The following is a 23,231-nucleotide window of genomic DNA, read 5'->3' as shown; positions in this document are numbered from 1 at the left end:
CACTGCGCTGAATAACAAGGAACAACTTTTGCCAGGACAGTCTTCCTCTCAAGAGATCTGGGCAGCCGTAAATAAGTCCGTTATCTCTCTGGCTTCAGCCCCTCGTCTATGAAGTAGCGGTGGTCCTCCTTGCTCGCTTTACAGAAGTGTATGTGGAATTCAGGGTTGTGAAAATTCTTACAAAGCAGGGTACCTGGGAGGGGTTGCTAAGCTCACCGTTAGCTGTTTGCGGAACACTTCCTTGTTTCCGGCTCTGACATCTCCCATCCGACGTGAGCCTCTGTGAGGGTACTCAGTCTGATTCTGTGTCCAGGACTTTGCACAGAGAATTTGCTGGTTCAGTAATTGGCTGTCGGACTCAAATGTTGATCACTCTCGTGTAATGACGTTAATAGTGTTAGTCGCTCCGTCGTGTCCGACTCTTCGTAACCCTGTGAACTGGAACCCGCCAGACTCTGTCCATGGGGTTTTCCAGGCAAGAATATTGGAGTGGGTTGCCATTTCCTTCTCCAGGGGATCTTCCCGATCCAGGGATCGAACCCGGGTCTCCTACATAGCAGGCATATTCTTTAACGTCTGAGCCACAGGAAAGTGCTTGAATTACAGAATTCGTTTCTTTGTAAATTAGTGATCAACTCAAGGGTTACGGAGAGAAAGAACGGAATCTATCGCCTTTAGAAACTATTACTCCATGGTTCGTGTTGCTAGCCCCACATTTTAACATATTCTCATTTCCTACTTAACACTGTATATTTGCAGGAAGTTTTTTTTTTTCTTACGTTCATTGATTTAAACATTTTCTTCCTCTCCTTTTCCTCCAGCTTCTTCACTTTCCTTTGTGATTGGCTGCAAATCATCTTAATGTGATTGGCTAGGGCATCTGCCCGTTATCTTTCCCATGATCCGATGGGAGAAATAAGAAAAAAAGTGTCTTAAACTCAGCTATTTTATTGGCTCCGGTAGGGCGAGGGGATTGGGCAGCTCAAATTTGTGATTGGTTCTTATATCTATCAGTCATGCTGCCGGAAACCAAGTCTATTGTGGCTGGAAGGGTTTTCATTGGTCCTGAACGGCCCGCTCGCGACCCCGCCCCTCCCCGAGACCGCCCCCCCACCCGGTTGCCGTGGTTGCAGGCCCGGCCCGCCAGCTAGTCCGCTGACAGCGAGCCTTTAGGGCGGAGGGAAGCGGGTCCGTTGGTCCGTCAGGCACGAGGCTCCTCGGGCGGCCAGGCCCGCGCGGAGCCGTTGCCATGGCAGCCGCCGCCGGGGGCGCGGACGAAGAGTCGCGCTCCGGCCGCTCGAGCTCCGACGGGGAGTGCGCGGTGGCGCCCGAGCCGCTGACGGGTCCCGAGGGCCTCTTCTCCTTCGCCGACTTTGGGTCTGCGCTGGGCGGCGGCGCGGGCCTCCAGGGCCGGGCGTCGAGCGGGGCCCAGTCCCCGCTGCGCTACCTGCACGTCCTGTGGCAGCAGGACGCGGAGCCCCGCGATGAGCTGCGTTGTAAGATCCCCGCGGGCAGGCTGAGGCGCGCAGCCAGGCCCCACCGCAGACTGGGGCCCACTGGCAAGGAGGTGCACGGTGAGGAGCGCGGCGGGAGGCGGGGCTGGCCCTCGGCTGATCTCCCCAGCCCGCTCAGGATGGAGTCCTCCGACGTCTGCGCTACGGACCTGGAGTGACCCTTGAGTCCCCTTCCAGTAGGAATAGTAGTCGTATGACTGCTAAGAATCATGAGTGTAAAAAAAAAAAAAAAAAGGTAGCCTTCCTGCTCAGAAACAGTCCCGGAGGCTTTTCACATTTGATAGTTCCTGAGTAGAAACGGATTCTTAGCCCCAGGTGTAGATAATACATGGGATAGTGGAGAATATTTTCGTATCAGAGCCAAGTCGTACCAGCTTCTTTAAATGCACAGACCTGGGTTGGACTTTTCTAGCTCATGGTGGCCTTAGGCAAACTACAGAACCTTTCAGTTGTAGTTTTCTTACCTGTAGAATGGGAATGGTATGCTTTACAGGAATGTTGACAAGAGTTAGGTAAAGTAGGTAATATATAGTCAATATTCGGCCTTCAACGTGTGCCAGACACTGTTGCGTGATAATGTGGTCATTTTCTTTTCTTTTTAAGATTTATTTATTTATTTTTGGCTCTGCTGGGCCGTCTTTGCTGAGCACAGGCTTTCTCTAGTTATAGTGAGTGGGGGCTACTCCTTATTGCGGTGCACAGGGTTCTCATGGGGTGGCTTCTCTTGTTACAGAGCATGGGCTCTAGGCACATGGGCTTCAGCAGTTGTGGCTTCTGGGCTCTAGAACTCAGGTTCAGTAGTTATGTCACATGGGCTTAGTTGCTCAGAGGCATGTGGGAACTTCCTGGACCAGGGATCAAACCTGTGTCCCCTGTATTGGCAGGCAGATTCTTAACCACTAGACCACCAGGGAAGCCCTGTGATGGTTTTTGATCCTCATAATAACTCATCAAGATCCAGATACTGTTCCCACTTTACTGAAGATGAAACTGAGGCTTGGAGAAATTGTCTTGCTCTAAGTCACATCAGTAGAAATTGGTTGTGGTGGTTTTAGAACTCCTGCTCTGACACTTCTTCCATATTGTCTTTTACATTTTATGGATGCCATGGAAACCAACACCCTGAAAGATTTAAAACTGGGGACTTTTAGATTCCCTCTAGGACCTACTCATGTCTTAGTGGTGTTATGAGGATTAAATGAGAATTTGAAAGTGCTGTATGAATGTAAGGAATCATTATATATCTGAATTGTAATTTTTGTCCATTTCTCTGATGATAAAAGTATTGCTTTCTGTTAGCCTCTAATATAGAGGTAGTGTCATTGTGGAGAAAAAAGTTTCTGTGTGGGAATTATCAAATTTAAATATGTCATTTGGGAGCGGCCTGTTTTGAAGGAGAATATAAGATTAGATGTGTAACCAGCTCACAAAGAGCTTTGTGTAAATCATCTCATTTGATTTTTGCAACAACTCAGGACTGTCAGGACAGAGCTCAACCTTGTTTTGTACATGGTAGACCTGAAGCCCAGGGGCTTAACTAACTTGTTCAAGGTCAGCAAGTGGCAGAGCCAAGATCTGGCTGCAAAGGCCTTGGAGGATTTGCTACAAAATGTGGTTTTTGCACGAGCTGTGTCACATTTCAGGTTTCTCCTGGTTGTATCCTGGCACTTCTCTTTCCCTTTAGATGTTTTCTTTTTTTTTTTCCACTTGGCAGTGCTGTGCGACACACAGGATCTTAGTTCCCCAATCAGGGATCAGACTCATGCCCCAGCAGTGGAAGTGCATGGGTCCTTAACCACTGGACTGCCAGGAAGCTCCCAGGAAGCCATCACTTTCTGCTTCATCATGGCCATTGCTGGGTTTCTTTGTTTGTTTTTTTAACTGGCACTCTTATTCTCTTCACAGCTCTGAAAAGGCTGAGGGACTCAGCCAATGCCAACGATGTGGAAACAGGTGAGTGTGCAGAGTGAGTCCGGCTCCATGGTCTGGTCAGGGAAGGAAAGGTCGACGTAACCAGTACCTGGGAAGACAGTGCTTGAATTCTGCCAGCTCACCCCTGGGACCACTGTATCTATTGTATAACTGCTGTCATCTTACTGATGCCAAGTCTGGTTCAGATGCTTACTCTTCCCACGCTTCCCTGCCACCCTGTCCTTCCTGGTGTCAGAGTGTTTATTACCCTGTGAGCTCCCTCACGGCGGGAGCTTTTGTATCCCTGGCACCCAGCCACAGAGTAGGAATTTTCGGGAACTTCTGGCTAAAAGGAATGAATAGTCAAGTTGAACCGCCAGGAGAGCCACCATCTGCAGAGCCCTTCAGCTGCTCCCTGAGGCTTGGGGGTAGTGGGATTCACGGTTCTCGAACTTAAGTTACAGAACATCTGGAAGGCGGGGGTGGGGCGCCCAGCAGGCCACCGCTCTGTTTCTGTTGTTGTTGCTTTTCATCCTGTACTAGCTGACAGGGCAGCAGCAGCATCAAAGGTACAAGACAAGTTGTAGGAAAAAAAAGATTTAATTTTATCCACTGACTTAATTCATTCTATGAATCAGGGAAAAGTGGTATATTGGTTTTCTGTAACTGCTGTAACAAATTACCACAGATATAGTTGTGTAGAACAGCACCAGTGTGTCATTATACAGCTATGAAGATCAGAAGTCCAGCTCAGGTCTCACCAGGCTGAAATCAAGAGTGTCGGCGGGGCTGTATTTCTTGCCGGAGGCTCCGGGAAGAATCTGTTTCCCTGCCTTTCCCAGCTCCTGAGGCTGCCCACGTTCCTTGGCTTGTAGTCCTCTCCCTTCACCTTCAGAGTCAGCAATAGTAGACTGAGTCTGCACACTGGTTCTACCAATGGGAAAAGGTTCTCTGATGTTAAGACTCATGTGTTAGATTGGGCCTGCAAAATCCAGGATAATCTAGCTAGAGGTTGCTAACCTTAATCCTGTCTGCAAGGTCCCTTTTGCCATGTAAGGTAGCCTATCCATAAATTATGGCTATTTGGCCATGGGCATCTTTGGGTGTCGTGATTCCGCCTACCTCAAGTGGCCATCATTCTATTTTGAGAGTGGGATGCTGTGGTCAACAGATAAAATCTAAGTGTGGATAAAGGGCCGTGGGCTAGGAGAGCAGGCATGGAAAGGAGGTTGTTCCCCTCAGGGAGCTGGGCCTTGAGTGGGTCCCTTATCCCTGGTAGAGCATAGTGTGTAGGCCTAGCTGGAGGGCTTTTCAGCACTCTCCAATTGCATCTCTTTTCCATGAATTTTAATATTGTGGAGTATTTGGGTAGTAACCTATGTGGCTTTTTAAGGAAAAATAATGTATTCTCTTTTTAATACCTCTAGTGTGTGGCCAGAGAATATTTTAATTATACTTCCCTTCCATAGAAAGTCTAGTTTATCTTTTTTTGTAATAGGTTTACTTTCTCTTTTAAATCGTAGTTGATGTACAATATTACATAAGTTACAAGTGTACAGTATAGTGATTCACAATTTTTACAGGTTATACTTCATTTATAGTTGTTACAAAATATTGGCTATATTCCCCCTGTTGTATAATATATCCTTGTAGCTTGTTTTATACCTAATGCTGCTGCTACTGCTGCTAAGTCACCTCAGTCGTGTCTGACTCTGTGCGACCCCATAGACGGCAGCCCACCAGGCTCCCCCGTCCCTGGGATTCTCCAGGCAAGAATACTGGAGTGGGTTGCCATTTCCTTCTCCAGTGCATGAAAGTGAAAAATGAAAGTGAAGTCGCTCAGTTGTGTCCGACTTGTAGCGACCCCATGGACTGCAGCCTACCAGGCTCCTCCGTCCATGGGATTTTCCAGGCAAGAGTACTGGAGTGGGGCGCCAATGCCTTCTCCTTATACCTAATAGTTTGCCCCTAATAGTTACTCCCCCAGCCCTATATTGCCCCCCCTCTTCCCAGTGGTAACCACTGGTTTGTTCTCTATGCCTGTGAGTTTATGCCTAGCTTATCTTTCTTTTCACAACAGTAAAAGATGTTTATCAGCTTTCACAATCATTAGCCAGTGTCTAACTTATCTTGAATCAGGTTTCCACATGGTGGTTTCATTATTTTGGTGGAAATGCTGTAATTTTCCATTCAGCGTCTGTGACACACCCATCTTCAAATCTAAGTGGTTCATGGCTCTTAGATTTACCAGGCTCTTGCAGGACTCTGATAGAGAAACTGGCTATAGTTTAGCCTTTTCACTCCTTTTTACTGTATGGTTAGCATTTTGTTTTCTTGCTCCACGTTTGTTGGGTCTTTTGGTGTAGGTTAGCAATTATAATGGATGTAAAATTTCTACCCTGCTATCATTATAAGTACCTTTCTGTGAATTCATAATCATTTAAAAGATTTTTTTTTTTTGGCTGAAACAGGTCTTAGTTGCAGCATGGGGGATCTTTAGCTGCAGGATCTTTTAGTTGTAGCATGTTAACTCTTGGTTGCAGCATGTGAAATCTAGTTCCCTGACCAGGGATCGAACCTGGGTACCCTATGTTGGGAGCTCAAAGTCTTAGCCACTGAACTGCCATGGAAGGCCCATTGAAAAGATTTTAAATGTGAAAATAATATATGCATTTAAAATGTTTTAAAAATTAGAAAACTATGCAAGAAAAACATTTTTAATGTCAGCAAAGGAACTAATCTTTGTTATTATTTTGGTGAATAGCCTTCTTGTCCTTTTTCCTGTGCAGAGGAATTTTCTTGATGAGCTTGCAGACTGTGCTGTATACACAATTTTACAGGCTGCTTAATGTTTTATGTATCATAAACATTTCCCATAGTCTTCATAACCATTTGTTTTTTTCAAAACAGAAGTGTCATTTTTCCTATTTATAGAATGAATACATACCTGTACAATTTTTGTAAAGCTTGTAAAGAGCAGAAATTACCTTGTAATTCCATTCCCCAGCTATAACCACAGTTTGTAATGCATGCACACGATGCCTTCAAAGAGACAAAGCAAGAGTTATTCAGTTAGTCACATGTTTGCACACTGGTTTTTCACTATTAAGATAATTTCCTAGGAATGGGGTTTCTACATCAAAGGATACGTGTATCTTGATGGCTTCTGATAGGTGTTGCTAAAGTGCTTTCCATAAAGACTGTTAGCTGTACAGATCACAAAAATAGAACCATTTGCTTTATCTCGGGGATGCTGGCTCTCTTTTGGTGACTGCACTGATGAACACCGAGGTGACCTGAAGCTCTTCCTTCTTCTCCACTCTTATAAACTTTTCTCATTCATTCACTCCCAAACCATTCATTCATTTATGCAGTCAGTCGGCCATATTTGTGTAACAGGACAAGTCATATCTCAGTCCAGGATATTAAGAAACAAAACAAAAACTTACAGTATAGCTGGAGAAGAAGAGTATAAAGTGACACCATTTCTAAAAACAAACAAAAAACCCAAAGAAAGGGAAGTCATGTGTTTAGTTGGAGAGGTATAACTTCTTGAGCAGGAGAAACCTGGGTTCCTATCCCAGCCCTCCTGTTGGCTTGGGTTGGAGTCTGTCTCCTAGTCTGTAGCATGGACATGGTACCATGCTGAGTAGTTGAGGGTCTTGGCAGTCAGGCACCTGATGCCTGGCTGGTGCTTGGTGTACAGGCAGTTACTCTGAAAGAGCTCAGCATGTTAATGTGAGTAGCAGGATGAACAGGGCACTACAGAGAGCTGGGGTCAGAGGGGCTCATTCACCTTAAGGAGACGGAAGAGATTCATGGAGCAAGAAATGATCTGGGCTTCGTCTGGAAGGACTTGGGTCCTTGAGAGGTTCGCTGGGGGATTGCTAGGGCATTTCACTGCTTGCTCTAAAATGATGTTTGGCAGCAATTTCTGCATTTCAGTTTGGACATGGGCACACAGTACATAATGCCTCACATTTTATAGTGGGTCCAGACTTTTTAGAAAAGTACTTTCATATCCATTAGTCTCATCATGTCAGCTCTAGAGGTTGGCTGGGCAGAGATTACTCCCATTTGCTGGTGAATAGGGGCACAAATCTCGGCCCTCCTGTTCCCAGCCCAGCTCTTCCCACTGCTGCATGCTATTGGCAATGAACTCCTTTCCTTTTTGCTCATTTCAGTCTGGGACTTGGTCTGCACGGCAGAGCCCAGGCTCCGTCCACTCTAAAGGGCCGCCTCCTGGGAGCTAAGTAAGTGTCAGCCCACAGCTGTGTCCCAGCTGGATGGATGTGTAGCTAGACTCAGGTAGAGGGGCAGGACCAAAATCGATACTGGGGATTTCCATGACTCCAGAATTCCTGACCCTGAGGGCCGAGATCCTTCTGTGATGTTCTGTCCCGAGATACGTACTTGAGCACCAGCACCCGTGGTGCTCATTTGTGCCCTCAGGAGAACAAGTCCCTCATCCTGGCAGTCCTCGAGGGGACCGCATCCCAGAGGGGCCAGCTCTCCCACTCATTATGGGCACCTTGCTGGAAGGGGCCCTGAGCACCCTTGCCCACCCCCGGGGCAGCAGCTTGGCTAACGCCGCCACTCTCCCCGCTCGCCCCCTCTGTCTTGGCGGTGCCAGTGCAGCAGCTCCTGGAGGATGGCGCGGACCCCTGTGCAGCTGACGACAAGGGCCGCACTGCCCTGCACTTTGCCTCGTGCAATGGCAACGACCAGATTGGTGAGTCCTGGGGAGGCGGGGGAGGGGGGCCGGGTGAGCATTCTCCCTTCAGAGGTGCTGGGGGGGTGGGGTGGTGCTGGAGGTGGGAAGGCCGGACCCTCCCATGCCTCTGGCCCGTGGAACTGGCCCTGCCAGACTAAGGCGGGGCCCACCTGGGGAAAGAATGAGATGGACTCCAAGGTCAGACCGGACCTTCCAGACTTTCAGGCAACATTTACTCAGTGCTAAGGTCGGCAGGGGAACAGCCCACCCCCAAACCCAATTTTTTTTTTCCAGAAGTCTTTTTAGGATGTGGTATAACTTACAAACAGTGAAGTCTCTGTGTCCATACACTGCTGTTTCTACCTCCTGGATTAAAATATAGACTCTTTTCAGCACCCGGCATCCTGTCTCATGCCCCTTAAGAGCTTTCAGTAGCAGCTACAGCTGTTGGGAGAACTGTCTTTCACCCTAGAATCTCAGTTCCGTAATACCCGCACAGGCTCAAGGACCCTCCCAGAAGCCTTAGTTCATGGCATTCAGCATCCTGCACACAAGCCTCATGAGTGAGCAAGGGCGTGAAACCGCACAGGGCGATAAACTGGCTTTCAGTGTTCCGTGTAGGGGTGGAGGTTAGGATGCTGCCAGTAGAAGCCCCCAACGCCTCCTCTGGGGCTTTCCTGTTTCCAGTGCAGCTGCTTCTGGACCACGGAGCCGACCCCAACCAGCGAGATGGGCTGGGGAACACGCCACTGCATCTGGGTAAGCGCCTGGCAAGCTGCCAAGACAGGCTCCTTTGATGGAGAGCCTGGGGTCCTGCAGGCCCCCAGCAGGCTCTCCTGTCCCCTGGGGAGAGCCCGAGTTCCCGGGGCCACACTCCCCTTGGGCTGTGTCCATGACTGACCCCGTCCACTACTGGTTGGCTGTGCCCCAAGCAGAGCTGATTTCACAACCTGAACTGGCTCAGCAGCAGCTCTGCCAGGGGAGGTTCCCGCCCTGCGGCCAGCTCTCCCCTTGGCTTGTGGCGAGGTGGGTCCCGCCTCTCAGCCTCAGTTTCCCGAGCTGTGTAGGGAGGGAGTTGGGTTTGATTGCTGAATCCCCCCAGTTGCTGCCTCAGTGATGCCTCTCGGGACGTGATCTGGCACCCGAACCCTCAGAGACACAGTCCTGCTCCCTCCCGCGGGCACTCAGGGCCAAGCCCCCCGTGGTCCTGAACTCTCAGTCCCTGTTCTCCTTCCTCAGCGGCCTGCACCAACCATGTCCCCGTCATCACCACGCTGCTGCGAGGAGGTGAGTGCTCCCCTTCCCGTCCTCCCTCCTCCTCCCCCCACTCAGCATGCTCACCGCTGCCTGTCCCCCTAGGGGCCCGGGTGGATGCCCTGGACCGAGCAGGCCGCACACCCCTGCACCTGGCTAAGTCCAAGCTCAACATCCTGCAGGAAGGCCACTCTCAGTGCCTGGAGGCCGTGCGGCTGGAGGTGAAGCAGGTGAGCGCCCCACTCCTGAGCCTGCAGCACCGAGCAGGTGACTTCACAGTTCACATGGACCCTAGCTGACACCTGGTCCAGCGCGCCCCTGGGCAGCAGCCTCAGGCTGCTCTGTGCCTGCCGGCACACCCTCAGCCTACCCTCTGGTTTCAGATCATCCAGATGCTGAGGGAGTACCTGGAGCGCCTGGGTCGGCACGAGCAGCGGGAGCGGCTGGACGACCTCTGCACCCGCCTCCAGATGACGAGCACCCGTGAGCAGGTGAGTGCAGCCGCGGTCCAGACCCCGGCCTGGCAGGAGCCTCAGGGCCAGCCGGTCCCCGCTCTGAGGCTGGAGAGAGAGGCATGGCTGCTGGTTGTCCTCTGTGGGCCTCAGAGCCTCTATCCACCTCCTTGGAAGCAGCCTGGGTTGTCCTCTCTGGGCAGCGAGGATTCACCCTTGGACAGCTGCTCCATAGTCCAGGATGAAGCCCTCAGAGGCCCTGGGAGGAGAGACAGTGCCTGCCTCCACGCCTGTGGTGCTGTGGGGGGAGACCCAGGGCACCCCATCGCAGAGCCTTTGTTTCCTTCTGCAGGTGGATGAAGTGACTGACCTGCTGGCCAGCTTCACCTCCCTCAGCTTGCAGATGCAGAACATGGAGAAGAGGTAGCGAGAGAGGCTCCCCGCCATCCTACTCTGCTGCCTGCCCCTCCCCGCCCGCTGCCCTCTCGTTACAAAGAAAAGGCCTGGTGCCTGGGACCGTCTGCTGAGGCCTCGTCCCAGCTGCTGGGAGGCAGGGGCATTCTCTCACTGACCTCAGCGCCGCTCCCAGCCGGGGTCTCTGTCGTGTCCTTGGGCCGAGACCACAGCCCCCAGCTTCTTCCTTTGGCTCCCGTGGCCCCACAGCCACGCCTCAGCCCTGGCTGACTTGACATGCACTCTCCTCACAGGCTTTGCTTGTCCCACAGCCTTCCTGGTGCCCTCGGCAGGCCCCAGACCCTCCTCTGAGTCCCCTCCCGGCCGTGGGCTTGTTGCAGCCAGCCAGGTAGGCTTAGGGCAGGCACCCTCTGGCCTAGGGGGCTTCTTGGCTGGCCCTGCACCTCTCACCAGCACTTAGATCAGGCTTGTCACCGGACTTGCAAAGAGACATGGCAGCTAGTTTCTTTGGTTGGAAGGGGTCAGGGGGGTTGGTGAAGCCTAGACCTTAGAAATACAAGGTTAGGGAGGACCTAGCTGAACCCAAAGCAGAAAATCCCCAGCCCTTTTTTCCCGTTCACTGAAACACCAGGAGGGTGTAGCCTTTCTGCAGCCTAGTTGTAGTAGGTGAGGAGTGGCCCTCAAGATGGCTACGTTCTAATCCCAGGAACCAGTGAACATCACCTTATATGACAAAAGGGACTTTGCAGATGTCATTAAGCTAAGGTCTTTAGACAGGGTGATTATCCTGGATTATCCAGGCAAGCCTGATGTAATCACACGGATCCTTATTAGAAGGAAGCAGGAGCTCAGAGAGGAAGTAGGGGACATGGTGACCAAATCAAGAAACGAGGAACGCGAGGCAGGGGTCACAAAGCAAGGAATGCAGGCGGCCTCCAGTAGCTGGAAAAGACAAGGAGAGCTTCCCTGGTGGGCCAGTGGTTAAGAATCCGCCTGCCAACGCAAGGGACACAGGTTTGATCCCTGGTCTGGGAAAATCCCACATGCCTCCAGGCAACTAAGCCTTCGTGCTGCAACTACTGAAGCCTGAGCATAGCAGTGAAGCAGTGAAGACCCAGTGCAGCCAAAACATAAATTAAAATAATAAGGCAAGGAAATGAATTCTTCCTGTAGAACTTCCAGAAGGAACCAACCTGCTGACACTTTGATTTTGGCTCAGAGAGACAGGTTTCAAATTCTGACTGCCATAACTGTGAGAGAATAAATTTGTGTTGTTTTAAGCTACTAGATTTGTGGTAATTTGTTGCAGTAGTGAAGGGAAACTAATATGCTAGTGAAGGCTCAAAAACTCAATGCAAACCAGGCAACTTCTACCCTGGCAGAATCCGACATTCCCCTTGGGGCTCAGAGATGCAAAAGTAAGCGCCCCCTCTTGGCAGGGATCTGCCACAGCAGGGAAGCCTGAAGGGAAGGCCTGCCAGACCCAGCTGTCTCCCAGGAAACATTTGACTAAGGAGTTAAGACAGACTTTCCCCAAATTGTCAGTCCCCGTTCTGCTCTGGCTCTGCCCCACTTTCCCTCTTGCCAGACTCAAGTCCTGGGTGCTTTTCAGGAGGAGGGGAGTTTGTCTCCCAAATCCCAGCTTGATCAGATCTGAATTGAACTCATGGGATCTAGCTGTTCCCCAGACCCTAAAGAAGAAAGGACCTCGGGGGAGGCAGAGAGGTGAGATTCAGGCCGGGGGCTGCCTCCTGGGCCCTGGGAGAAGGGAAGCTGCAAGCCCCATCGGGTTGCCAGGGTTGGGGAAGGTACCCTCCCTGAGACTGGGGAGAGAGGAAGGCAGATAACACAGTAGTGATCCCACATGCCATGGCCAAATAAATAAGTGAATATTTTTAAAAAGATGAGAAAACACACAAGTGGGCCCTGAGTGGGCTGGGCGGGGTAAGATGGAGAATCTGACAGGTTGCCCACATAGGAGTCAGTCCTCTTACTAGCTGCTCTGGGAATTAACCAAGTTTGTGGGGGAAGCAGTGGGGAAGGCAGTGGTGGCAGGAAGAAAAAAGTCCACATCTGTTGATTTCACCTTCTGGGTAGGGTCCTTTTCTCTACACCTCTCATTTCATTCACACTGGAAATACCTCTATGGCACTCGCTTTACACTCACCAGTGTTCCAGGTGGGAACACAATGGGGAAAGAAAACACAAAATCCCTGCCACACAGACAGTGGTGCTTGGAGAAGGATATTCACGAGTTCTCCTCACAACCATCCTGTGAGATAGCTGGCCTTCCTGCTACTTTGGATGGGTGAGAAAAGGCAGGTTTGCCAGAGTGACCCAACTGGGCAGCTAGCTGGAACCTGGACTCATCCCCAAAGCTCATGCTTCCACCGCGCCTGAAGTCAGAGCCTTCTCAGAAGCAGTTTCCTAAAACTGAGGGCCACAACATTTATTGAGCTCCTGCTATGTGCCAGCAGGCCCATTACACAAGCCCTTTGATTTAGTGTTTGCAGTCAAAGGGTAGCCAGTTCCCTTGCTCACTATTTTATAGATGCACAAGAATGAGGCTCAGAGAGAGAGTAACTTGCTTGAGGTCAGATAGCAGCATGTGACCCAGCCCAGCCAGGAATCTCTGGCAAGGTTCCCAAAGTGCTGATGTCCCCAGTGTTTGTAAGACACAGTAGACACCCATGGACCTTTACTGGGTAAATATATTTACCAAGTAATTATCTCTTCCCCATGTGGGGAGTGGGGGGCCCTTTCCTCGCTGAGCACATGGCACAGTGTGCCTGGTGTACAAGGCCTGCACCTGGTCACTGAGGGAAGAGAGAGGGCGGAGTCTTGGGACTGAGCTGGGTCTGGAGTGGTCTTTGACGATCTTTGGTGGCTGCCCAAACTATTATAGGCCTTCTGAGAGCTGGGAGCAGCATGAGCCAGGCATGGCAGATGGACAGACACAAGCTGGCTGTAGGACCAGGAGACAGCCTGGAAAACCTGGGGCCCAGGAGCGTGAGAGGCTGGCCAGAGAGGGAGGTGAGACCAGGCCGCAGAGATCTTGAGGTCAGAAGATTTGCCCTGGTGACAGAAAGCAGGTGAGGCAGGCTGTTACCTCCACCCGGAAGGTCATATGTGTCCTTACCTAGAGCAATCAGCATGAGCTCCGGGGAAGAGACCCCCTCCCCCCGGATCCCCAAACTGCTTCAGATGCTGAGCCCAAGCCGGGGTCAGGAGGACAGGACGCTGGACTGATAGATACCTGGATAATCCAACGAAGTCCCCAGCTCCCCCCAGCTGTAGGGAATGAGCCCAAAGCCCCTGATGCTGGCTCTCCAGTGAACACTGAGGCCTCGGTACCTGCAGGGAGATATGATCAGTTCACTTGACAGTTAAGGAAACAAACTCAGGGAAGCAAAGGAGTCTTGCCCAAAGCCCCAGACCAGGGCCCAGAATGGTCCCTTGTCTCTGTGACTGGCCCATGCCAGCCTAGTGACGTTCTCCCACTTTGGAAGCTGGGGAGGATGGCACGTTTATTATATGCCCTTGGCCGTCAGCATGCCCAGAGGGGGCAGAGGCAGGTGAATCGAGCCTCCTCAGTTGGATTGTGAAGGTTCTTGGGGTTTTGTTTTCTTTTTTTTTTTTGGCCACACCATGCAGCTTATGGGATCTTAGTTCCCCAACCAGGGATTGAACCTCGGCCCCCGCAATGGAAACTCGGAATCTTAACCTCTAGACTGCCAGGGAAGTCTCAGATTGTGAGGGGTTTTAGGGTTTTGATGGAGGCAAGGATCTGTCCAGGAGAGCCCTGGAAACCTCTCATATGGGTGGCAGCAGCCAGGAAGCAGCCTGTGGTGGTGTTGCTGCATCGCAGCCTAGCTCAGGCAGCTCAGTTCCACAGTCCTAAGAGGTCAGCTGCAAAGTACAGGAGCCAGGATTCAAACCCAGTGATGTGGCTCACAGTCCGTGCCTTGACCCCTGCACTGCGCCACCTCTCTGAGTTGACCTGGCGGGCCTACCAGATGCCCAGTCCAGCACCCTCCTCAGAACCACAGCCATCCAGAGCACCCCCAGGAACTCCCGGCTGGCACCCCTTTGCCCCTCAACCCCTCCTCACAGCCTTTCCCCCTGCTTCAGTCACACCCCTACGCAGAGCCCAAGCTGCTAAAGCAAGGTGGCACCAAGCAGATGCCTCAATAAATCAGTCTTGTCCTCTTAAGCCAGAGACAATTCCACCCCCACAGCCGGTCCCTCTGGCCTCATGCCATCTTGGATCCAGCCAGCAACTTTCAAATGAGCCCTGCATCCAGGCTGAGGACTAATGTTCATTCATAGGGAAACTCGGGGTGGTTAATTGGTATTTATGTCCCCAGGTACACACCTTGAAGTTGATAGATGATAATGTTCCTGTCAGCTGGAGGCAGGGAGAGAGACTGGTTACACGGTTGTGCCAAGTTCCTCACCTCACCCACCCTCCCCTGGGCTGAGTTTCACCTTGGCTACATTTGCTACATGGGGCGGGCTGGCGGTGGGGGTCACCATTGCACATTCGAATTCTTCCCTCCCCTTAAAAAAAACAAAACTCCTACCTGCCTCTTCTGTTCCCTAAAGACCATGAAACTGAAATCAGACCAACTTGAATTAGACCCCAGCTCTGTCTGGGACTACCTCTGTGCTCTTGGGCAAGTGACTTAATCTCCCTGAGCCTCCGTTTCTCCAAATTCAAACTCTAAAGCAGATGAGACACACCTTCCAGGGCCAAGTACAAGGTCTGAAATACAGCAGGTGCCCGGTTCACTACTGCCTCACGAACACCCTTCACCATGTCCCCCAGGCCCCTCATCTCAATGTGTTCCCGCCGAGCTCAACATCCCCCCACTGCCACCCCCAGTAGCCTAAGCCAGAAGCCTGGGTGTTATCTGGGACACTGCTCTCCCCCAGCCCATAACATTTAATCATTATTTAGCCCCAACAATTGTACCTCGTATGTGGTTGTCCCATCCGTCCACGTCTCTCTACGCACTGCCACAACTTGGATGCCTTCATCTCTCTGGGTTCTCACATCAGCCTCCTAACTGATCTGCCTGCCCTCAGCCTCATTCTGCTCTCCCTCCCCAGATGTAGTCTGCCTTGCAGCCGGAAAGAGTTCCCTCAAGAGTGCATCAGATCCGGTCACTCTTTTGTTCAAAACCTTTCCATGGCTCCCCCTGCCCTCAAGACAAAGTACAGTCTTGGTTACAGATAGGACTTAGAGAATCCTTTGCGGCTGCCTCCCCTGACCTGTCCCACCCACCTCACCTCCTGCTGGGGCTCACGTGTACCCTGTCCCAGGCCCTAGGCTTATTGTGCTGTGCCTGAGTCCAGGCGGAGGACTCCAGGTGGCCTGTGCACAAGTTCTCCCATCTCTCCCTTCCACATCTGCCCTGACTTGCCCTTCAGGGCTTGGCTTGGGCATCAGCTCCTCCCGGAAATCTTCTCTGCCTCTCCAAGCTGGGTAGAACCCTCCTCTGGGCTCCCACAATCCCCCATGCTTCTGTCTTGCTTTTCTGCAGGAGAACTCTACTGAGTAGGTGTTCAGACTTGAATGCTGCAGGATCATCCCTAAGAGATCGGTACAAACGGGAGGGTGAGAGGGATACATAATTCAAATCTCCTTCCAAATAAGAGGAGCTCCATCCTGACCCCCAGGCTGGCCCGAGACCTCCTTGGAGGCTCAGGTCAGGTGGATTTTCCTGAGCCCTAGGGGCAGAGGCCGGGGCTCATTCAGCCTCTGGGACAGCCCGATTGCCTGCCTGTGGTCCTACAGGACTCAGTTCTCTCCACCAAAGTATTACAACCATCTGCTCTTCACGCATTTCATTAGCCTCCTGAAGCAGACCCAGGAGCCTCAGGGGCTGAGCCTAAGCCCAGCATCAGGCCATCAATCTTCCTGCCAAATCTTTGCAAAAATAATCTCCCAGCCCCAGGCCAGGCCCTTGGTGGTAGCTTTCCTGGCCCAGGGCTCACAGAGCAGCCTCTGGGTTGGATCCTTGCTGCCAGCCTGGCACCTCCAACCCAGCCTCTACACAGCAACCCTGAGCCTCTCCCTTCCTGAAAACCTTCAGTGGCATCACTGCCTGCCTGAAAGGATGGAGTTCCTGCCCCCCAGCTGACCTAGGAGGCATATGTGACCTCACCGCACCCCCCTCCCCGCCTCCCCAGACCCCACCCCACCCTATCCAACCCTGCTTCAGCTATACAAACCCACATACTGCTCCCACCTGTACCTGCCCTGGCCGTTGCTCCGCCTGGCAGGCCTGTCCCACCTTTTCCCAGGAAAATGCATATTAAATGTCATCTCCTCTGGGTATCCTGCTTGGACTGGCCAAGGAAGGCAGGCGTTTCCTCCTCTGGGCCCTGTGTACTTTTCTGTTATGGCCCATGACACAGTGCTATCCTTTCTTCTTTTGGTTTTTGGCTCTCCAGCTAGACTAAGAGCTCCCAGAAGACAGGGGCCAGGCCAAATTCACGTCATCTCTGACTTCCTCTCGAGGGCTAGATTAAGGCAGTCACTCAAATGTTTGAGGGATAAAGAAGGAAGAAAGGGTCACGCCTTGCCTTCCCTGGCACTTCTGTCTTCATGTATCATATGTCAGCCATGTGCCTACTCTGGGCCAGGCTGTATGGCCCTCCATTAGTCGGGGTGTCTGGGCTTCTTTATCTGGCTCCGATGGGCCAGGGAGACCCATTCAGAAGCAGGAGTCAGAAGCAGGAGGCCTTGGGGTCCAGCCAGGGCCTGGGCTGTACGAGTGTCCCTCTGCCAGGCCACTATGCAGGGCTTTCACCGATGGACCCCTCCCCCAGGCCTGGAGTTTCATGCAAGTTCAGGCTCTGGCTCTGTCACTCCCTGGCTGGGCGCTTGTCTCCTGCCCATCCTGTTTCCAGTCGGTCACCTGTCCGTGCCCACAGAGGTGACTGTGGAGGAGCACCAGCCCACCTGGGTGGCCGGACCAACCACGGCATAAGCCGCCCTGGGGGATTTTGTTCCGAAGTTCGACTTTGCAGGCACTCACCATTGTTGTGTGTAGCAATCTTGTCAGATGCTCTTAGATGTTTTTCCAATACTTCCCAGGCTGCCCCGAGAGCCATTCCTCTCGCCCAGTTAGGATCCTGGCTCTTCCTCAATTTTGCCACTTGGCTATGATCAAGTACCTCATCTCAAGCCTCAGTTTTCACTTCTGCAAATGGAGGTCACATCCCTTGCCTGTTGGTGCGAGGCACAGATGAGGCAGGGGAGGTGTGAGTGATGGCCATGGGGAGACAGAGGCCACTCTGGGGGCTGCAGAAGCAGCAGCATCACACCCCCTGCCCTCCAGGAAACTCTCCCACTGCTGCAGCCTGAGTCAGTCGGGGACATCTTGGCAGAGACCGGGGAGAGGGAGCCCGGGACCAGGTGTCAGCCCTGGTGCTGGGCCCTGGCAGCACTGGCTTCCCACCCGGCTCTCAGCCTCCCCCTGACAACGCTGACTGCCACTCTGATCCCTGGGTCTGTGGCAGGTAGCAGGCAGTGAGGAGGTCTCAGCAGCTGCCCGGTGTCAAGGAGGGCCTTTCCAGGGTGCCCAGCAGCTGGGGTGTGTGTGCCAGGGAGACAGAGAATTGGAAGGTCTCAGCCAGAAGTTAATAAACAATATTGGCTTACGGTGAAGGAGGAAGTGGGCAGCTCCACAACCATCGAGACTGATCTATTGGTTAATTAGGAGGTTTCCACAGCCACAGACTATGGCAGCTGTGTGTAGGGCCAGGTAGGGAGGGGGCCACAGGGTAATCAGGGCTGCTGGAAGGCCATCTGGGGTCTGAGTGCAGCTCAATGTCTCCCCCGAGCCAGGAGCCTCAAGTGGCTGAAGGAATAATCCCAGGGGTTGGGGTCAGGCAATGGACCTAGGACTTGACGGCTGGGGCACGCCCATCAGGACCCCTGTCCTGAGTACCTAAACAGAATTCTGCTATAGCAGGGGGGTGGCGGCCCTCTGCGGTTTCCAGGGCAGCCAGTTGAGTATGGGGAGCTATAGGTTTGGGGAAGAGAGCTGATGCAGAATCAGGAAGAACCAAGAAAAACACTGGAAACCATGGAATCTGAGAACAGAGGTCCCAGAGGTGGAGAAGTCGGTTCTGCTATAAACAGCAGTAGGTTTGAATCCAGCCTCTCCTAAACACTAGCTGTGTGGCAAATCGCTAAACTCCTCTGATTCCTGATGTCTACATCTTTAAAGAGGAACGAATGATATCTACCTTGCAAAGCTGTAATTAGATTGAAGAATGTAACACCGCAGTAGCTGTTCCCTTCTCCGGGGGATCTTCCCAACCAAGGAAACAACCCAGGTCTCCCACATTGCAGGAGGATTCTTTACCAGCTGAGCCACTGGGGCAGCCCCATGGGATACATATGAAGTGCTTAATAAATATTTGCTATATTTATTTTGTATCTGTTAGTATTAAGTTACTCTGACTTCCCTGATGGCTCAGATGGTAAAGAATCTGCCTGCAATGCAGGAGACCCAGCTTCAATCCCTGGGTTGGGAAGATCCCCTGGAGAAGGGGAGGGCAATCCACTCCAGTATTCTTGTTTGGGAAATCCCAAGGGCTGAGAGGCCTGACTGGACTACAGTCCTTGGGTTTGCAAAGAATGGGACATGACTGAGCGATCAACACTACCACTACACTATTAAGTTACTCAGGACAGAGCTTCGAAAGGAGAAGGGGCTTGGTAGAGGAAGCAGGGCTTTCAAGATGCTAACAGAGTTGGAGGAATGGGCAGAGGGACAACCCTCCTTCCTGCCAGACTTGCTATGGACACAGTCTGGGGGCTGCCTGGCCTGAGGGCCTGCGCTTGGCTTCGTGGAACCATTTTCACCGTCCAGGGGTGTCACTCCGTGAACTGAATGTCCACTTCTCCTCAGAGGGCTCCTGGCTTTGGCCCCATCCCCTAGTACGGTCTGGCCCTGGGGGAAGAGGAAGGACAGACAGACGGACACCCAACACCCGGCAGAGCGGAGGCAGACAAGGTTTATTCTGGTCCTCTGGCAGGTTGGGCCCTGCACGCCTCTCCGCCACCTGCAGGCTCCGGACCCCGCTCCCCGCCCCAGTCACCTCCCGCCGGCAGCCTCCCGCGAGGCCGGGCGTTCCCGGAGCAGCCGGCGGGGCCCGGGGACGCCGGGCGGACGCGACGGAGGGCGCGGCGGGCACCACCCAGGGGGCAGCGGGCGCGGGGGCGGCGGCGGCCGCAGGGCCACAGGCGGCGGAGGCGCGCGCGGAAGTGGCGGGAGGCGAGCGCGTAGACGAGCGGGTTGAGGCAGGAGTTGGCGTAGGCGAGGCAGTGCGAGGCCAGGCGGCAGGCGTAGGTGGCCGGGCTGAAGGCGAAGCGGCCGTACCAGAAGCAGAGGATGAGCGCGTGGTGAGGGCCCCAGCAGAGGGCGTAGAGCGCCGCCACCGCCAGCATGACGCGCCCCGCGCGGCCCGTGGCTCTGCGCCGGGCCTCGGCCGCCGCCGCGCCCGCGGGGCCCACGGCGGCCCACAGGAAGTGCAGCGTGCGCCCGTAGGCCAGGCTCACCACGGCCACGGGCAGCAGGTAGCCGGCGGCGAAGGTGGCCACGTCGAGGGCGCGGCGGCGCGCGTCCTCCCAGGCGGGCACGCAGAGCTCGAGCGCGCCGTAGCGCACCGTGCCGTAGTAGCTGAGGTAGGGCGCCGAGAAAAGCGCCGCCATCAGCCAGACCAGGCCCACGGCGGCGCGGGCGTTGCGCGGCGTGCGCAGGGCCCGCGAGCGCAGCGGGTGCCGCACGGCCAGGTACCTGCGGGCGGGTGCGGCGTCAGCGCGGCGGCGGGCGGGCGGCCTGGATACCGCCCAGGTCTGAACCGCCGCGGTGACCACGCGCCGGGCCTCGCTCGCAGGGAGGTTGTGGGAATGAAGGGAGTTAGCGCTCAAAGCGCTTGGAGCAGCGCCCGGCACCTAGCGAGGCTGGGTCGGAGCTCAGCGAGAAGTGACCAATCGGCCCAAGATTATCAACGAGTCAACTAGTGAGTGAGCCTGAGTTTGACTCCAAGTTTCAAGCCCTGAAACCCGGTCTGACCACAACTCGGGCCAGATGTGGGCGGTAACAAAATAGCTGATGAATTTCATTCGTGTGTTCCTTTTGCCATTCATTTCATGCTTACCGAGCACGGACTAAGTGAAAGGCCCTGTGCTGACACTTGGAACACAGAGGTGTTCTCTGGATTCTCCCAGTGAAGATGGGGTGAGGGCAGGATGACCCCCTCAAGTATGCCCTGCAGGTGCCCCGAGACTGGTTGGTGGGGGCCAGACAGCTGTTCTTTTCCTCCCTCCCCCTCCCTTTTTGGTCCCCCATTCCCTCCTTCCCCTCCCCCGGACTGGGCCGCTTTCCCAGCCCAGCGCACCTGTCCACTGAGACAGCCGCCAGGGTGAAGCTGCTGGCGTACATGGTGAGGTAGATGAGCAGGTGCACAGCCTTACAAACCAGGGCCCCGAAGAGCCAGTCGTCCAGCATGTAGATGGCGGCTTGGAAAGGCACGCAGCACAGGATGAAGCAGAGGTCAGCCGCCGCCAGGTTGAGGATGAATAGATCCGTCGTGCTGCCCGGCTCCTGCCAGGCACTTGGGCCAGGCTGCAGCAGCACTGCCAGCACCAGCCCGTTGCCCACCGTGCCCAGCAGGAAGATGAGGGCAAAGACCACGGGCACTGCCACAGCCCCCATACTCCCCGGGCTGTCTAGCGAAATGTTCTGGATATCAGCCATCTTCCCAACAGAAGGGCACCTGAGGAACAAAAGCTGGACTCCTCAGCTCTCATCACTCAATTCAGGGGGTCTAGTTCCCCCACCATAGGCCTGGCCAAGTCTCCTGGGATGGAAGCTTGTGAGGGATAGGGGTGTTGGGCAGACAGAGGCAAAAGTTATCCCTGAGACCCACTGTGCAAGCTCCTGGCAGTCTCATTGGTGTCTAAGGTGGGTTTCTCAGTTTCCTAGGAAACATCCCAGGGCGTGAAGGACTGATTAGGTAGTTGATAGACACCTTCAACCAATGATGCAGGTAAAGACACATGCAATGTGGGGTGCGGGGAGGGGCAGTTCCAACCCCAGGATCTGGTGTGTTTTCCTCACTTTTCAATGGGGATCTGAAATACAGGGAAGATTTTGGATATTAGTCAAATTCAACCAAACTTGGGTGACATCTCTGAGTCACTGGATAGTCCAGCTTAGTGAGAGCACCACATGGCACAGCTGGGAGCACCATATAGGTCACTGCTCCTCTTTGCACATGAGGAAATTGAGGCTCAGAGAGGGGACTTGGGAAGCTAGTATCACACTCTGAGTGGTAGATCTGAGGTTGTTGCCACCCTGGTACCGACTCCCAGGCTGGAGCACTCATCTGAGAGCTGTAATAGGCGGTGCCCCTGACAACCTGCATGTGTGCATGTTTGTGTGTGTGTGTGTTACATCTATGTGAGCTGTGATCACCTGACCCGTCACACCCCATGGCCCCCAACGGCTGCTACCTGTGGGTCTCCCTGCATGCTTGGATCTCTGGGGTGGCTGGACGAATGACGGGCAAGGGGGCCAAGCAGGGAGGAGGAAAGAAAGGTGGTATCTTTGAGACCCCCATCCCAGCATGCAGGAGCCCACCCCCCCGCCAAGCCCAGATGGGTGACACAGACCTCAAACCAGGGCACTGGGCTCCTGCTCTCCCTGGGTGAACTGACCAGGCTGAAGCTGCCTCCTGGCTCAGTGGCTGCCCCTTGGTGCCTACCTGCAGGTACAGCTCTGCCTCCCACTGCTCCCTCTTCTCCTTTAAGGCCTCTCCTCTCCCTCCGAAGAAGTAGCCACCTCCTCCTCAGCCCCTGATTTTCCTCTGGTGGCATGCTCTTCTGCCTGGCTCTCCTCTCTTCCGCCTCTCTGCGTTGCTTCTGCCTTTCTGCAGCGAGTAACCCATTGATCTCGCTCCTCGCTTTGTGGTTAACCCCTCTGTGCCCAGGGCCCAGTCCATTCCTGGCCCTCTCACCTCCTGTGGTCCTGCCTGCTCACTCCACTCCACATCCTCTCTGCTCCCTGCTCCAAGAAGGGCTCCAACCCAAGTTCAGAAAGGACTCCTAGTCTTTTTTTTTTTTTTTCCACATGGCATGTGGGATCTTAGTTCCCCAACCAGGGATCGACCAGAGCCCCCTGCATTGGAAGTGTGGAGTCTTGACCACTGAACTGTCAAGGAAGTCCCAGGACTTCTAGTCTTGAATGGAGTGTCCAATGCTAGGAAACCAGATAAAAGCCCCTTTTTCTGCAGACTAGGATTCCTCCTGGCCCTGAGAATTTCAAGACCCATCAGCTTCCCTAAGCTGATTCCAGGGCTTCCTTCTGCCTGAAGACTGGAGGGTCTATGTGCATGTCCAGAGTCTGACTTTTAGTCTTAGGGCAGTGGGGAACTACAGAAGATTCTAGAGTAGGGACGTGACCTGCTCATTTATTTTGTAATTAGCTTATTATGGCCTGGGGTTAAAAGAATGGCTAGAGGGAGAGTGATTTAGTGAGTGACCCATTAAGAGCCTCTCCTCCAGGCAAAGAGCTTACCAGGTCTTGGTGAATGACTTGTGATTCAGTCATGGGGTTCTGGTCTGGACCTCCTCTTGGAGGAGGAGTGGACCACATGGCCACATCTTCCAGAGGGTTAGAGGCCAGTGGGACAAGATGCATTGGAGTTAACAACAAGGTGGTTGTTGGTACTAGACAAGTGTAGTGGGGACAGAAGGCAGTCTGCAGTGAATGGGGAGGAGAGGCGGTAGCGGTTGTGTAGTCTTTCTAGAAGCTGGGAGGGTGGGGTGAATGTCAAGAAGTCTGTGCAAGGGGAAAGAAAACAGTCTGAGAGGATGCTGATGAAGCCAGGACTTGCAACCAAGGTCCGAGGAGCTGGGAAGAGACTCTTCAGAACTGGCTTCCTGAG

The 23,231-nt window shown here is 53.5% G+C and overlaps 2 protein-coding genes and 1 long non-coding RNA gene across 8 annotated transcripts; 1 reads left to right on the top strand and 2 right to left on the bottom strand.

Moving 5' to 3' along the window:
* Positions 1 to 1,154: 1,154 nt before the first annotated feature.
* ANKRD54 (ankyrin repeat domain 54) lies at positions 1,155 to 14,925 on the top strand. 6 transcript variants are annotated; one of them, XM_081590020.1, is made up of 11 exons: positions 1,155 to 1,574; positions 3,420 to 3,467; positions 8,064 to 8,157; positions 8,827 to 8,898; positions 9,379 to 9,426; positions 9,499 to 9,623; positions 9,777 to 9,884; positions 10,198 to 10,268; positions 11,872 to 11,984; positions 13,165 to 13,351; positions 14,627 to 14,925. In XM_081590020.1, the coding sequence occupies exons 2-11, from the start codon at positions 3,447 to 3,449 to the stop codon at positions 14,637 to 14,639; spliced, it is 852 nt and encodes a 283-aa protein (XP_081446146.1). In that variant the 5' UTR covers positions 1,155 to 1,574; positions 3,420 to 3,446; the 3' UTR covers positions 14,640 to 14,925. The 6 variants fall into 6 exon arrangements, with proteins under 6 accessions (XP_081446146.1, XP_081446141.1, XP_081446142.1 ...); XM_081590015.1 differs by having other exon boundaries at positions 8,059 to 8,157; XM_081590016.1 differs by lacking the exon at positions 11,872 to 11,984 and having other exon boundaries at positions 8,059 to 8,157.
* Positions 12,951 to 15,854, bottom strand: LOC145545470 (uncharacterized). The gene is made up of 3 exons (XR_014082101.1): positions 14,635 to 15,854; positions 13,516 to 13,613; positions 12,951 to 13,334 (listed from the first exon to the last, which is right to left on the bottom strand). It is a non-coding gene; the product is annotated as an uncharacterized LOC145545470 (long non-coding RNA).
* A 3,423-nt stretch (positions 15,855 to 19,277) lies between these two features.
* GALR3 (galanin receptor 3) lies at positions 19,278 to 21,258 on the bottom strand. Its single transcript, XM_081590010.1, has 2 exons — positions 20,682 to 21,258; positions 19,278 to 20,077 (listed from the first exon to the last, which is right to left on the bottom strand). The coding sequence occupies exons 1-2, from the start codon at positions 21,038 to 21,040 to the stop codon at positions 19,297 to 19,299; spliced, it is 1,140 nt and encodes a 379-aa protein (XP_081446136.1). The 5' UTR covers positions 21,041 to 21,258; the 3' UTR covers positions 19,278 to 19,296.
* Between the last annotated feature and the right edge of the window lie 1,973 nt (positions 21,259 to 23,231).

This window comes from Giraffa tippelskirchi, chromosome 4 (assembly GCF_054371585.1).
Source record: "Giraffa tippelskirchi isolate mGirTip1 chromosome 4, T2T-mGirTip1v1.2.pri, whole genome shotgun sequence".
Classification (NCBI taxonomy): domain Eukaryota; kingdom Metazoa; phylum Chordata; class Mammalia; order Artiodactyla; family Giraffidae; genus Giraffa; species Giraffa tippelskirchi.
Note: the sequence above shows the minus strand (reverse complement) of the source record. Positions and strands in the feature narration are given on the sequence as shown.